The sequence below is a fragment of the Notamacropus eugenii genome, chromosome 2 (assembly GCF_028372415.1).
Source record: "Notamacropus eugenii isolate mMacEug1 chromosome 2, mMacEug1.pri_v2, whole genome shotgun sequence".
NCBI classification, from domain to species: domain Eukaryota; kingdom Metazoa; phylum Chordata; class Mammalia; order Diprotodontia; family Macropodidae; genus Notamacropus; species Notamacropus eugenii.
The window spans coordinates 536,008,897-536,025,242 of record NC_092873.1 but is presented as its reverse complement, the minus strand read 5'-3'; the positions used below and the strand labels follow the sequence as shown (position 1 = coordinate 536,025,242).

General features: G+C 42.1%; 1 protein-coding gene across 4 annotated transcripts in view; it reads left to right on the top strand.

The window, feature by feature from the left end:
• Positions 1 to 16,346, top strand: part of ERICH3 (glutamate rich 3) — a 135,210-nt gene that overhangs the window by 72,213 nt on the left and 46,651 nt on the right. For all 4 annotated transcript variants that reach the window (XM_072649854.1, XM_072649857.1, XM_072649856.1 and 1 more), the window contains 2 exons: positions 960 to 1,225; positions 4,456 to 4,692. In XM_072649854.1, the coding sequence (XP_072505955.1) occupies positions 960 to 1,225; positions 4,456 to 4,692 (503 nt within the window). The remainder of the gene's footprint in view (positions 1 to 959; positions 1,226 to 4,455; positions 4,693 to 16,346) is intronic.

Below are 16,346 nucleotides of genomic sequence, written 5' to 3'. Positions count from 1 at the left end.
CTCCTCAGCTCCCTGTGACTGACAGGCCTAAGGGGGCCCTTGCTCTATTGTTCAGACCCTGAGCTCCAGGGCAATGGGAGGAGAGTCACCTGAGGAACACACCCAAAGCCTAGGCAGTCTGGACTTGTCTGTGTTACCATGGAGATGGGCTCAGAGAGAGGAGGAAGCTGATTCCCTGAGGGCGTCAGCTCTCACAGCTCCAACTGTCCTGTCTCTGTGATTGTGCACATTTTTTCCTTTGCTTTGGGGAAATGTGATGTGAAGGGAGCAGTAGATGCTGCACAGTGCTTTCCAACTCTGAAAAATATACCTTACAATTCAAATTTTAGTTGGCATCTATGATTCAGCAGCTGGGCACATAATGGTTAGGGTAACGTTGGACTCGTAGTCCTGAAGATGTGAGTTTGAATCCTGCCTCAGATGTTTGCTAATTGTGTGACCTTTGGGCAAGTCACTTAGCCTCTTTGGATCTTAGCTTCCTTATCGGTAAAATGAAGGGGTTGGATTCATTGGTCTCTTAGATCCCCTTCAGATCTACATCTATGGTCCTATAAGCCAATGTTACTTTTAAAAATTCTCTGTTCTTTAATTAGATAATATTGGTCATTAAGAAGTTATTAACTTATGTGTTTCTAGTGCTGAGATTTGAAAATTCATTTTAAGATTAAATTTTATTTTTCTAATTAACAAAAATTTCTTCTTCTTATCTCCAGACACTGGCATTTGGGAAACAAATAAGCAGACAGAAAAACACAAACCTTGTCACATATACACATACTCAGACAAAACAAATTCCTCATGGGCCATGTCTTCTTCTTACTTCAGTTTCAATCTACTTATCCTTTCTAAAATGTGCTTTTTTACCCCCTTCCTTATATGTAATAAGGGAAAGTAGCTGAACATAGAAGAGAGTGTTAAGGATCCCTAATGTGTGATGGACATTCTGTTCCTCTTTCAAGGTGTATCATCTCAATGGGACTTGATAAAAAGCCATTTCCGCCTCCAAAAAAAGAGAAGGAGATGACAGAGGTCAATGAGGGCCCTGTCCAAGAGGAAGAGGCCACCAAACCAAGGGAAAATTTCCACAAAGATGCGGAGAACGTGGGGCCAATGCCAACAGAGGATGATAAGAAAGATGAAGAGAGTGTTGAGCAAGAGGTGGGAGGAGAAGAGGAGACGGAACAAGATCCTGCTGACAATGACCGAGAACCCTCATTTAAAGATGGTAAGGTGCAGAAAAGCTTTCTAGGCTTTGGAAGGTCCCAACTTTCTTATCTTTGAAAATAGTGAGAGTTCAGGATGAAAATTCCCAGCTCTGGGGGGCAGATGGTGACAGTAGCTGCTGATACTTAAAGGTCAGTCGTGGGGGTTTATCTTGTGTAACTCAAGAAAGGAGAGATGGGCTGGCACTGATCCTGGATCCACATAGGAAAAGACTGTTGAACATTTACAAGATTCAACCAGAGAATGGGTTGATTCAGTGACAATCACTTAATGAACAATGATGAATCATCTGTGATGTGCCAGGCACTGTGCTAAGCCCTGAGGATACAAATATGAAAAAGACAGTCCCTGCCTTCAAGGCCCTTACAATCCACTGGGGGAAGACAGTGCCCCAAAGAAGCAGAAGTGAAGTGAAGGAAATGAAGGAAATGAAAGGTAAGTAAAGATGTGGCTGGACTGGGAGTAAGAAATGGAGGCTCAGAGAGGCAGAGGGCACTGAGCTGGTGTGGATTTCAGAGCTGATACAGTGTCATGGGGTGATAAGTTTACTGATTTCAATGTTTCCTGGGGAGATGATGGATTCTACTCTAAGGAGTGCAAGCTGGTAGGGGAAAAGAAAATCATAGTACGGGCTTAGAGGAGGTGCTAGATTCATCACAACATAGTCTTAGAGAAAGGCACTAGATTCAACACAATATACTCAGGAGGGTGCTAGATTCATCATGGCATAGTCAGAGGAGGGTGTTAGATTTGTAGTCAGAGGGCTAGCCTTGTCCTTTATTGCCAATGTGACCTTGGGAAAAATGATTTCATCTCTCTGAACTTGGCTTTCTTCGTGTCCAGTGTGGCTAGCCTGGAGTGTACATGAAGGGCAGTAATGTTTAAAATGGCAGTGGAAGTCAAGGGGCCGAGTTGTGAAGGGCTCTAGATACCCAATGGAAAATTCCACATTTGCTTTTGGAGGTAGGGGGGAGCCACTGGATTTTCCTCAATGATGAGTCAGTGTGGTGTAGCAGAGAGTGTTTGCTTGGAAGGCCTGGTTTCAAACCCTGCCTCTAGTGCATTCTAGCTATAGGGCTATAAGGGTCCCTAAGAGCTCCCTCAGACTTGAAGTGGTAGAGAAGGTGCTGACCTGCATGGGTAGATGGGAAGGGCCTCATCTGGGAGGTCTCTATATATCAGTCAAATCTTAGGTCTGTTCTCTATGACTATGGGCATTACACAGTTTGACCTGTGCTCAAATCCGTTTGACAGCTGGGTGTGGGATGGATTAGAATCTGTGGCCAATGATAAAACTGCTGTAATCGACCAGGCCAGAGGAAGAGAAGGTGTGAGCCATGGTGATGACTTGTAGGTGGAGGAAAGGAGATTTATAGGGCAGATGTGAACTAATGAGCTTTGGACATTGGGCTGAGAGTAAAGAATTGAGGATCATTGATCAATCAGCATATATTAAGGGTGTCTAATATGGGCCAGGTATAAGCTAGGTCTCAGAAATACAAAGCCAAAAGTTAATCCCCATCCTCGGGGAACTGACATTCCAGCAGAGGGGATCACTATGTACACTTATAGGTTTATACAAAGTATATGCAAAACAGATCCCCAGGGAGCATTAGCACTTTAGGGGTGGTGGGAGGCCAAGAAAAGCTTAATGAGGAAGGTGGAGAGAAGGACAGAGTGCATTCCAGGCCAGCAGATCATCTCTGTGAAGGCCTGTGCAGACAGGAGACATGCAGGGTCTTTTGTGAGAACCAGCAGGAAGGCCTGTTTGTGGGCCCCACAGTTTGTGGGAAGGAGCTGTGTAGGATGAGGCTGAAAGGGGAGAGATTAGGGCAAGTGTGAAGATGCTCCTGAGGTTGCACTTGCCTCCATCTCTCTCTCTCTCTCTCTCTCTCTCTCTCTCTCTCTCTCTCTCTCTCTCTCTCTCTCTCTCTCTCCCTCTCTCACAAGTCAATGGGGTAAGTGACTTGTCCAGGATAATATGGCTAGTAAGTATCAAGTGTTTGAAGCTGGATTTCAACTCAGGTCCTCCTGACTCCAGGGACAGTGCTCTATCCACTGCACCGCCACCTAGTTGCCCTAGATCTCTTTTTGTGAACTCTGTGATTTTCTTCTCCTGCCATTGCCTTGCTGGGTTCTCTGAATTAGTATGGCTTTCCTAATTTGTTGAGATTTACTGCCTTTACATACATATAGAATTTAGTTCTTTGCATTGCACGACATGTAGAACTCAGTCCCCATCCCTGTAAAAGGTCCAGAATGGCACTCCCCTAATATCCAATCCAAGGTTGGCACTTCCTTCTCTCATTTTCATTTTTATGGATAATTGTTTATTTGCTTAATTGGTTCCGCATGAGAGCCCTTTGCTTTCTTTCCTTGGCATGTTGTCATTTCAACATTTAAAAAATGTGGGTGGAAAGAAGCAGGCGGACAATTAAATCTGAAAGGTGAAAAATTATGGCCACCAGAGACAGCTGGAGTTTATCTGATGTGACAATTTGCTTTTCTGCCATTGATTTGCTGCCTCTCTGTGGAGAAAGTTGCAAATTAGGGGCCGTAATAGGAATATTTTACTTTCCAAGAAGGTCCAGCTTTGAAATATAATTATTTGATTTGTTAGAAGGATGGATAATGGGTAGGATTTTCACTCCGAATGAGATATACTTCCCAATTCCTTTTTTTCTTTTTGGTGTCCACTTATTTCTCAAAGAATAGATAATATTCACCACATTTCTCCCTAGTGCCTTTAGACCTGATTAATTGAATTTTTCCACTTCACTATTCATTAATTTGATATCCAAATATTTTGATCATCTTTCATGCAAAGTACTCTGTTGCTCAGCTTCCAAATTAACTTTTATTATGATGAGTCTGTTCTCCTCATTTTTAATTTCTCTCTCATTTAGTTTTTCCCTATCACTGCCTTCCTTTGTCTACTTTATTCATTGTAATGGACTATGTCCATTTTAAAAATGAACTCTCCGTCTGCTGTAGGTTTTGGCGTCGGGCTTTCTCTTTTCTCCACTGGGGTCTATGTATTAGATTGCAATCACCCGTCATTTGTTGTTAGCTCCACACAGTTTCTCCTGTGTCCATTAATTGTGTGAAAGAGAAGTGAATAAAGGGAAAGAGAAACAGGACCTAATGAAGTCAAAACCCTCATTAAATTGGAATAGGTTAAGTGTGAGGGATTCTATTTTCAGCCTTAAAGCCAAGGCTTTCTTTCCTCAGAGTATGATGAAGATTTTGAAATCGATGACGAGAAATCAAATGAGAAAGGGAATGAAGATGGACAGAGTGATGATCAAATGAATGGAAGGTCAAAGTCACCCTCAGATGATGAAAAAGATAATTTAGACCGTGAAAAGGAGAGTGAAGCCTCATTCCAGGAAATACGAGACACCTCTGATTGTATGAAATACGAAATTGATGGCTGCTCAGACAATGACTTGGAGAATGACCAACAAGGTTAGTTTCTTTTTGAACAAGGGATAACACAGCTTAATTCTTAACATATATATAATATGTATCTATGTATCTATGTATGTATGTATACATGTTATTTTCCTATTTTTGATTCTTTTGACCAAAAGTAAAATTCGTTCTTTATAGGTCCTTAGGAGCTAGTCTATGTAAATTGAACCAATCAATAATTCATCTCTCTTAATGGATTAGACAGACATGTGGCTAGAATTTCTGGGCAGAATCTTACCTAGGAACCAGGGAGATGAATTAGATGAGGTAGAACAATCCCTCTATGACTTATATGTCGGTGGCTTCTAAACTGAAGAAGTTTATCACAGGAGAATGATAGAAGTGAATATAACCAGTGGTTTGTAAACAATCTGGCATAGCTGAAAAACATATAGACTTACAATCATGAGTTATGGGTTCGAATCCTATCATAGTGCTAACTGGTTGATTGATTATAGGAAAATTACTTAACCTCAGTTTACTCATCTGTTAAAAATGGAACTGATATTTGTCCAACTCACTCTAATCCCTCCCCAGAATTGTGGGAGCAATCACAGTAAAACCGGGAAGTGTTGCAGAAATGTAAGCTATCAACTTTAAAAATAAATAGAATCTTAGGGTTAGAAAGATATTTACAAGTCTTCCCTATGGAACTCAGAATGACCTTTCCAGACTCATCTCATGGAAAATACCTCCACGCACTCGATGTTCCATGTCAACTAGCTGGTCTTCTGGAGATGCCTCATGGGGAAGCTTAGGTGTTATCTCGTTGCTTATTTCTCAATATTAGAGCCCCTAATAGAAAATCTCTGTGATGTGGTGCCCCAGCCTCTGGATGCTGGCAAGCGCAGGGATCTTATTGTGTTCTGATGAGCTCTTAGATGGCTCTGATTGTTACCAAGACTCCTTCCACCTTACCATACCCTGTATCACTTGGTCCAGGTTCTTCCCTCTGTGGAGCAGAAGGGACCTCAGCCCCAGTTGGGCCAGCCCATACCAGCGTAAATCAATCCCTTATGATATATCTGACAAATGATCACCCCCCCCCCATTTTTCTTAATGACCTTCAGGGAAGGAGAGTCCATGACCTTCCCATCCAGTCACCTCTATTCAGAGCAAGACTTTTCCCCACTTAAATCAAATCTAAGGTTCTTTACTGCTTGTGTCCATCACACAAAACAGAACCCTTGTCTTCCTCAAAGTCTGTCAGACACTGATCTGATCATGACTCTAGTTCTCTCCTCTATCGATGAAACCTCCCTTTTCTTTGATTGCTCCTGTTTGACATGGTCTCAATACTCTTTATCAGTCCTTTGTGTCCTCTCCAGCTCAGTCATCTATTTCCTAAAAAGGAAAACAGCAAAAGCCACTTTCTACTGAAAGTGAATTGAGCAGGGTTGGGGAAGGGGGGGAGGACAGTGCTTGCTGCATATTCCCAACAAGGAAATCAGAGACAGTAACAATGTCAGAATAACTTTCAGAAATTCACAGGGACAAAATCCAGAAAAGGAGCCAGCCACAAATGCATGGCTCTAAATAATACACATTTTCTCTCCCTCTTTCTCTCCCTCTCTCCCTGTCTCTGTCTCTCTGTCTCTGTCTCTGTCTCTCTCGCTCTCACTCTCACTCTCTCAAATCATGGTAAAGAGATTTTGAGTCAAAATCATGTCCACAGAGATAGAAATGATGTTGTTACCCAAGTACACTACTTACCACCAGGCCAGGAAGAGGGAATAGAGAAGTAATTCTGGGAAAAGATCACAGACTTGGCCTGGCTGCGTAGCACAGTAGTGATCGTTACCCAAGCATCCACGGGAGAACGTGTCTTTTGAGAGCAGAGAAGCTGAAAAATTCCTGACTTGTTTTTATGATAATTCCACCCTTCGAAAGGTAGAGGAACAAAGGAGAGAAATTTCTCCTCTGCACTTCTGACAAGGAGGGCCTCGGCGCTTCTGGGGTGGAGAGGGATAACTCTCTTCTGAAATTTGTGATAAAGCAAACATAAAACCAAGGATAGGCTAGCATGCGCCCTAGATTTCAGGACAAGAGACCTTCAGAGGTTCAGAAAATGGATAAAATTGGTAATAAGTACCAATAAGTATAAAATGAGGTAATATTTATAGAGGATATTTGCTAATCTTACAATGCTATATGAATGCCATTCATCTTCTTAACAGTGGATGGAAGTTACCCTGTTAGAAGGGAGAGCAGGCAATGCTTTTCTTTAGCCTTCTCTTAAACCTTTTATGTAGAGTCAACAAATACTAACTGCTGCCACATAGCTTTTTCTTCTTCACACACCTTAGAATGAGCAGTGTGACTAAACGTGTGTGTGTGTATTTTGGATATCCTGCTTGTTACCTCCTTGTACCTTCATTATTATGTGGGAGAGGACTTCTCATAAAAATTTTGTAGAGATAGGAGATAGACATGTGTAAGCCCAAACAAAGTGAGATTTTTTCTGCTTTCTTTCTGGATTTCAGTTTCCCAGGCTCATTGAAAACGATGGAGGAATTGATCTCCTTTGAACCCTGATGGTTCACAGTCACCTAGGTTTCATGCCTACTGGCTCTGAGCCAATCAGGAGCCAAGTCTTTGTTTTATATACTGGAAGGTTGGTATTTTGTTTTGGGAGTTTCACTTATGAGAAGCACCTTTTGATTCTGTGGATGGGACTCTGAGCAACTGTTTGTTAAGAGCCCCCAACCCCCACTAGTCAGAGGTTTGTTCTTTCCCATTCAGTAGTGTACACAGATGGCTGTATCACTTTGTATAGCAGTTGGAGCCCTGTCTGTTGGTCTTTGTGCTCATTTTTCTGCTTGTATTTTCTCTCTATTTTGTCCACATTTCAGAGAGTTAACCTTTCCCCTGCACTAGTGAATGGCTTACATGTGTTTAATTAAAGAGGGATTGTTAACCCCTTTGAAGTTGTCTTTCCTTTATAAGCAGGTCAAAGAACCTGTGCTGGCAGGCCATCCTGGGGGTTCCCGAGTGTTTGCTGATGCAGCAGGGGTGTCAATAATAAGTGATGTGGCCACTTTTTCCATAGGTAGTTATTAGTTGGTGATTCTAAGGTGATATCCTCCTCTCTTTTAGATATCAGCGTTCCCCCCCCCCCCCCCAGCATGGACTTGTCACATGTTTGCTTTGTCTGGTGCACCTATTTTTCCCATCATTATTTGTTTTATTGCCATTTCTACTCCCTCTTAAAGAATACTGGGGACTGAATCCAAATGCTGACTCTCCTGTCCCTGGTGGGGAAAGCCAATGGTTACAGATGTTTTGACTGACATTTTCATCTCTTGATCTCCTTTTTACCTAATTCTTCAGAGAGAAATGACCAATGCACAAGTAATGAGGTTTAGAATTTTGTTCATATGCCTAATCGAAATGAAGTTGATGTTGTCCATTTACATCATTAGTAAAATCTGATCAAAGTGGCATAGTGAATTTTTCAGTTTGGGTTTGGATTGACTAAACCACTCATTGGCTGGTTTCTCTTGATGGGCCCTTATAGATAGTGGCACCGATTTGTACTATACACAAAATGTAATGATTGAATCCCTAATCTCATCTCATTTTCTCCGTAGGTCTAATTTCTATCTCTTTCCAGATGACTTTCACTTTTACACATCTGGCCTTTGCCTCTCCTTAGACCACATCACCAGCTGCTTTTAGTTCCCACTGAAAGTCCTGAAGACATCTCAAAATCAAGATGTCCAACAGATTATCTCCACACACACCCCCCCCCCAGACTTTCAGATTCTTTCACCTTCCCTTTTTACTGTTGCCCAGGTTTCTAACTTCAGAGTCATCCTTGGATCTTTCCTGTATCTTCCATCCATCTCTCTTCCATAGCCTAGGGGAGCAGTCATTTTGTATGCATATCCATTAAATCCATCTCCTCTCCACTCTTATGGCTGCTCTTCCTAGTTTAGACTGTCATCCCCTTTTAGGGAGTTTTTGCTTCTCACAAACAAGTCTTTTAAGTTTTAAGTCTTTTCCCTTTTCAATCCATCTTTCACATTTTTGCCAAGGTGATATTTCTAAAGCACATCTGATTATGTTTCTTACTGCCCCCCCCCCCCACCTTTCCCCAATCAATCTCGTGTCCTCGAGGATAAAATACAGCCTCTTATCTTTGGTACTTCAAGCCCTTCAGGATCTGGCTCCAGTGTACCCTTCTAGACTTATTACATCCTATTATTCTCTAGGTTGTAGCACAATTGGCCAACATACAGGCTCAACTCAGATACCACCGTCTCCAGAAATCCTGATCCCCTAAGCTGTTAATGTCTTCTTCTCTAAGGCTACCTTCCATCACTCTGTGCTTATCATGTTATCTGCTTAGTTGTTTACAAATTACCTTCTTCATTAGAATTTGGTCTCTTGGAGGGTAGGGACTCTCTTACCCTTTCTTCCCAACTACAGAGCTTACCATAACACTTGACATGTAATAAGTACTTAATACTTGTTGACTTGACTTCTTGTACATGGTATTCAACCATCCACTTCTGTGTCTTTGCTCAGGCTGATCCTCATGCCTGGAATTCACTCCCTCCTCACTTTCTTAGAATTCCTAGCTCTCACCAAAAATTGACTCAGCTCCCACCTCTTACAGGACTCTTGATTCCCATCCCCAGCCAGTCACTAGTAATCCACCCCCAAATTAGTTTCTATGTACTTAGTATGTATCACATATTTCCACACGCGTGAGTGATGTTTCCTTTGTTAGAATGTCGGTCAATAAGTATGGGGGAGGGCAAATTGTTGATTGTTTTTATATCATCATAGTATGGCACACACTAGATGCTAATTAATGCTATGTAATTAATTATAATCATCCTTTACTAATGGAGGGAACCATAATTTTATGGAATTCCAAATGATAAGCAATACAGAAATTCAATTTGTGCTTGTTTTTATTGAAATTTGAGTGTACACATATATACATACATACACAGATATGTGTGTGCGTGTGTGTGTGTATGCCTCTACCTATCACGTTCCCAATATCCTTAGAATTCATTTCAAGTTAGAGATTGAAATATTGAGATGGCCTGAGGAAAACTTGACTTTTTTGAGTCTGAGAAACTCTCCATTTTCCTCATTAGAATGCCTGCTCAGTCTATTGGTGATGCCAACTCTCCTCACCTAGGTCTGAGCTGATCACAGTGAGACTTGTTAGAAGGAACCTAAGACATTCTTATGATGGAGAATTTGGTTCGTAGGCAGAACTGCTTTTTGTCAGCTTTGGTTTATTTAAGAAAGTACATTATATTTTAAAATGCTACTAAGTCAAATTGAATTTCTACTCTCTTAAAAATGCTTTATTGATAGCTTACAAAAAATGATTGTTTATTCCCCTAATACTTCCTCACTTCCCCTTCCCTGCTCATAAAACACTGTTCATTATCAAGTGCAATCTTTGCACTTACTTTGGACTTACTTGGATACCATTGGGCTCTCTGAGACTGTGCCAATGGAAGAGCAGTTCTGGCAATCCCTTACCCATGAAGGGTTGGAAAAGCAAGGTGACAGCTGTAGCTTTCAAGGCTCCACCTACAAAAGTTCTGTGAGGTTTACAACCTGGTCAGTCACAGGATGATTAATTTAATTTTATCTTTTTTTCCAGAGTTTTTCTCAAATATCATCTTCTAAGTCATAGAGATTTTCAATCTTCATCAGGGAAAGGAATTCTTGCACTGATGAAAACAGATACCTAAAGTATTGAAGAGATAGCGATTAAATGTTGGAGTTTTAAAGCCTGTGCAGGACACATGAGAGATTTCTACTTCTATAAATATAACATTTCACAAAGAACTGCCATGTACACTTTTGGATTTGATTTCTCCTTCTCCCTCCCCCCCCCCCCAATAGTCCTGTGAAATAGGCCAAGTTTAGGTAAGCCCATGTTAGAGAAGGAAGCAGGTGCTTGAGGTCATATAAGTGATATTTGAGCTGACATCCATCCCAATGAAATCTTCCTTCTACTATTTCATGCTCTCTTTTCCCAAATGAGAGTAAATTAATAGAATCATGAGGTTCTACCACCTCACTGGAAAGACGTCAAAGGCCATATGTTTTAGCCTCCACCTCTCTAGGTTTGGGTGCCAGCACAGGTGGGAATCATTAGTAGCATGATAGGAGGGAGGGGGCACCTGTGGACAAGTGTAGCCCACAGGCCATGTTACCCATGTGGGTACATATTCAGTTGACAATTGATCAAACCATGCCTTATTTTTGTATTTTGATCTCAATCTCCAACTTTGACTGAGTGACGCTTCTCCACGTACCCCATATGTTCCTTCTCACTCCACAAATCAAACAGAACTGGGAAGTTGGAGAGGGCCTCCTAGAAGGAAAACTCACCATCCCATGCCTGCCAAGGAGTCATCAAGCCCTTGTTTGAAGACTTCTGATAGAGGGCACCCAGCCATCTCTCTAGATGGTCCAGTACACTGTTGCTGAGCTCTAGTTGGGGGGAAGGCACTGTGGTGTAGCAGGTAGAGACCTGGCCTCTAGGAAGACATGAGTTCAGGTCACACTTTTGCCATACACGGGCTGCATGACCTGGGACAAGCCATTGCCTCTTTCAGTGTCTGTACTCTTTCCTAAGTGACTGGGAATGTTCTGCTTTGCATTAGTAGAGGAATAGGAGGGCCTCAAATTGAAATCACATCCCTAGTCTTTCTTTGGATCCCCCCAAATTAAGGAATTTTCCTCTGATATTCTAAATTTGACTCTTTGACCTACTCCCTGTTCTCCCAGTTCTCCCCTCTGGAGGGACAGCCTTCCATGGGGATGGCCTTTACATACATGAAGAGAGTCCCCAGGTTCCCTGGGATTATCTTCAGGCTAAACAGCCTTATGTCACAGAATAACTCAATGTGAGAGCTGGGCGATGCCTCACTGGCCATTGATCCAAATATCTGAAGTGGAGTCGCCCTTGTCATATGCCCAACCAGTCGCTCTCCAGCTTCATCTTGAAGGCAGCCTATTAGACTTTGAGAAACTAGGTTTCTCTTAGTAGGGTCCATGATAGCATTGCACTTTTGATTTCTATCTCACACTGCTGCCTCCTAGAGAATTTGCTTTCCGTTAATACCCTCCCAACTTCTTAAAGAGCTGCTAATTAACCATGCCTCCCTTAGGCTGTACTTGTAAAGCTGATTTTTTGAACCTATTTGTAAGACTTTACATTTATCTGCATTGAATTTCATCTCATTATGTTTGGCCGGGGGCTTTGGAGTCCTTTGTTTTTGGGGGGGATCTCTCAACTTTGTCATCTGTGGATTGGATAATCATGTCATCTTCCATCATTTTCCAAGTCTTTGATAAACATATGAAAATATCACAGGACCCTGGGATGGTCCATTGAAGACTGCCTGTCATTTTCATGTTGAATCATTGATGACTCCTCTTTTGAGTCCAGCCATTCAATCCTTAATCCAACTAATTATATCATTTAGTCCACATTTTTCCATCTATACACAAGAATTGTTTAAGATACATAAAATATAGTCCTGGCTTTCACCCAGTGCTCGGTGGAAAGGGAAGGTAAACTAAACTCACATCCCCCAATGCACACCCCTCTACATATACAAATGTCCTCATTCCATCCCATCTCCTCTAGCAGTTACTCCCTTTATTATTCCTATTCTCACACTAATCTCAAATTGTTGTTTGTCTGCTGGCTGCTTCCCTGCAGCCTAAAAACATCCCCCTGTCTCCCCATCCTCCTAATACCCTCCCTTGACCTGTGCATCCCCTCTAGCTACCATTCCAGGTATCTCCTTTCTGTCGCTAAACTCCTGGAGCTATCTATAATCCCTGCTTTCTGTCCTCTCACTCCTCTGCAGCACTCTGGCTTCTGACCAATCCTTCTCCCTTCAAAGTTACTAAGGATCTCTTAATTGCCAAATCCACTCACCCTTTCTCAAGGTTCATCCTCTCGACACCCCTGCAGCCTTGGACTCTGCTAAACATACTCTTTTCCTTGATATTCACTTTAGGCTTTTGTGCTTCTGCCCTCCCCTGGCTCTCCTCCTGACCACTCCTCCATCCCCATGCTAGATCTTCATCTAAGTCATTCTTGTGACAATTCATGGTTGTCACACAGGAGGCCATCCTGGGATCTCTTCACATTTCCATTTCTCTGTGTGTTCTCATGAGCTCCCATAGTTTCAGTTCTCTCAGTGCTGACGATTCTCAGATCTGCTTGTCCAGGATCTTCCTCCTGACCTCTCTCCTCACATTTCCAACTGCCTATTAGACATTTTGAACTAGATGCATCATAAGCACCATCAACTTCATCATATCCAAAATGGAAACCATCAGCTATTCCCCCAAACCCTCCAGCTTCCCTTTTACTGTAGACTGCCTTCCAGTCACTCAGGATCCCACACGAGGTGCCCTGGACTCCTCGCTCTTTCACCTCCCCATCCAGGTGTGGTGACCTTCATGAGTTCCTTTCTATATAACCTCTCCCCTCCTCTAATGCTGCCCTTGTTACCTCCTGCCTGGGCCTTTGTGCTGGCCTTCTGGGTGGACTTTCTGCTTCAGCTCTCTCACTTCATACTCAGGTCTTCCTAAAGTGCATTTCTGAGCAGACTGTCACTCTAATCAAGAAACTCTAGTGGCTCCCTATTACCTCGAGGATCCAAGAGAAAAATCCTTTGTTTGGATTTTAAAGCCCTTCAGAGCTGCCTTCTTCCTCCCTTTCCAGTCTTTGGATATGCTAGGTACTCGCCTCCACATGCTCTGCAGTTCAGTGACTATGGTCTCCTTGTAATCTTCGCCCACCACACGCCATCTCCCAACCTAAAGTGTTTTCACTGGCTTCCCACCTCATCTGGAATGATCCCCCTCATCACTGCCTCTTTCCTTCCTGTGCTTCCTTCCTGTCTCAGCTAAAGTCCAACTTTCTGTACAAAGTGTTTCCCAGTCTTTCATCTTACTGCCTTCCATCTGAGTCTGCCTTCAATGGGCCTTTGCGTATCTTACTCTACATAAATGTTTGCATGCTGTCTCCCTAATCCGATTGGGAGCTCCTTGTATCCCCAGTGCTTACAAGTGACTGTGCACATACCATGTGCTTAACTTATTGGCTACCCAACATGCTGATGAATCTATTGAATGGTTGTATGTGCTGTCAGTTATGACTCCCTTTCCTAAATATTTACTGCATCTAAAAAGTTGTTCTAGATTTTTTAGTACCTGAAGTCAAGTTCACTGGTTTAGAGTTTTCAGGCTTTCTTAAAATCCAGGACAAAACTTACTGTTTCCATCTTATGGGACCTCTCTTGTCTTCCATGATCCTTCAAACATCACCTGCAGTGACTGAGCCCTCACATTTGCCGGGACTTTCAGCACCTTCTAATTAGTTCCTCTGGCTTAAGTGATCTGAGCCCATCAAGGGTCCCTCAGTGCTCCCCGTCTGTGTGCTGGCCTGCCTTGGGCATCAACTCTTTGTGGGTCATTTTGGTTCTTCCATTTTCGTTGCCAAGGTCATTCTTCTGCCCCGCCCTCTCATCAGTTATTAATGCCCCATCCTTCCCAAGCATAGGTCTTGCTTCCATCCTCCCTTTTCTTTCATTTTAACTTAATTCACTTTTAGTTGTCTTTAACTTCCCTTGGCAACCTCAGCTCATTCTGACCGCATGCATTCCTGCCATTATTTTTTTAACTGTGCTATCCTGTCATATTCATAATTTGTTACCTGCCCCAGGTTCCATCTTCTTGACTTCACCTCTGCCTCCTGGCTTCCTTGGATTCCATCAAGACTCAATCCAAATCCCTCCTTCTGCAAAAGGCCTCTTCCATCCTCCACCTCCCAACCCCTTCAACTCCCTAGTGCCAGCCCTCTGAGGTTGCCTCTTATTTACACGGCATATCTCCTGTGTGTGCATCTTGCTTTGAATGTTGTTGTCTTCCCTTTCACCTGTGAGCTGGGTGAAAGCCAGGACTATATTTTGCCTTCTTTGTACCTTCAGCACTCAGCATAGTAAGTCCTCAATAAAAGATTGTCAAGGCTGACTCTTGACTGATTACAGTTCTTTTGAAATCTAAGCTGATTGGTGAATTTCCTGAAGATCTTCAGTGTCCTTTCAGACAACTCCTTTTCTTCCTTCTCATTGGGACTGCTTCTCTTAGTGTCCTTAAAATTTCATTCTGGAGCATTGCCTGTGTCTCTTTGACTTCCCCTGTAGAATTTTAAGCCAGGGGAACTTAATCAGGCTTCTTCTGAAAACATTGGAATCTGTCTTCCCCTGATCTAAGGTACTTGTCAAACTGTGTCTGGGTTTCTTTGTATTCTCTATTACAATGCTAGGATGGAGTGGTCACTCTCCACCCAGAAGCCACTTCTGCCCTGTTGGTGAGAATCATGGAACAGGAAAGCTGGAAGACACCTCAATGATCCAACCCATATAAGAATGGAATCAATGCTCTAATATGTCTGGCAAGTTTCTGTACTTTCTCTTTTTGAAAACCTCCAGAGAGGGGGGAAACTTCATACTTGCTATGGAGCCTGTTCTACTTGGAGACAGCTCTCATTCTTAGGAAGGCTTTCTTGACATCAAGCTTAAATCTGCCTCTTTGTGGCTTCCATCCATTGTACTGGTCCTGCTCTCTGCAGTCCAACAGAATGTTCTTCCTGTCCATAACAGCCCTTAAAATATTTGAAGACAATGTCATGCCTCACCTCATCCCCTTTCAATCTGAGTGCTGAGGCTTCTCTTTTCCATGCTAAATACAATGATTTTCATCCTCTGATCTTCTGTGATATGGACCCAAGACCCTTAAGCATCCTCAAAGCCCTCCTCTGAAAATGCTCTTCAATTAATCAGTTTTCTGCTAAGTCCTGTGTAATCCTGACTGTGTAGGTTCACGTATTTAAGTTGTCTCTTTTTGGCTGCTTGCAGTATTTTTATCTTGACATGATAATTCTGGATTTTGGTACAATATTTCTTGGAGTTTTCATTTTGAGATCTCTTTCAGGAGGTAGTTGGTACATTCTTTCAATGATTATTTTACCCTCTGGTATTAGTATGTCAGGGCAGTTTTCCTTGATATTTCCTTGAAAGATGCTCTTCAGGCTCTTTTTTTTTATCATAGCCTTCAGGTAGTCCAATAATTTTAAAATTATATTTTCTGGTCTTTTTTTTTTTCCAGATCAGTTGTTTTTCCAGTGAGGTATTTTACATTTTCTTTGATTTTTTCATTCTTTTGATTTTATTTGAGTGATTGTTGATGCCTGATAATCATTAGCTTCCACTTGCCCAATTCTAATCTTTAAGAAATTATTTTCTTCAGTTAGGTTTTGTATCTTTTGTACCTTTTCCATTCAGCTAATTCTACTTTTAAAGGAATTATTTTCTTCAGTGGATTTTTGTACTTCCTTTTCCAATCTGTTGACTCTCTCTTCTATACCACTTATTTCTTTTCCCAATTTTTCTTTTACCTTTCTTATATGACTTTAAATATCCTTCTTGAGCTCTTCCATGGAGGCTTTTTAGATTTGAGATCAGTTCACATTCCCCTTTGAGGTTTCAGATATGGGTATGTTGACGATGTTGCCCTCTTCTGAGTTTGTGTTTTGATCTTTCCTGTTACCATAGATGCTTGGTTCTCTTTTGCTTCTTGCT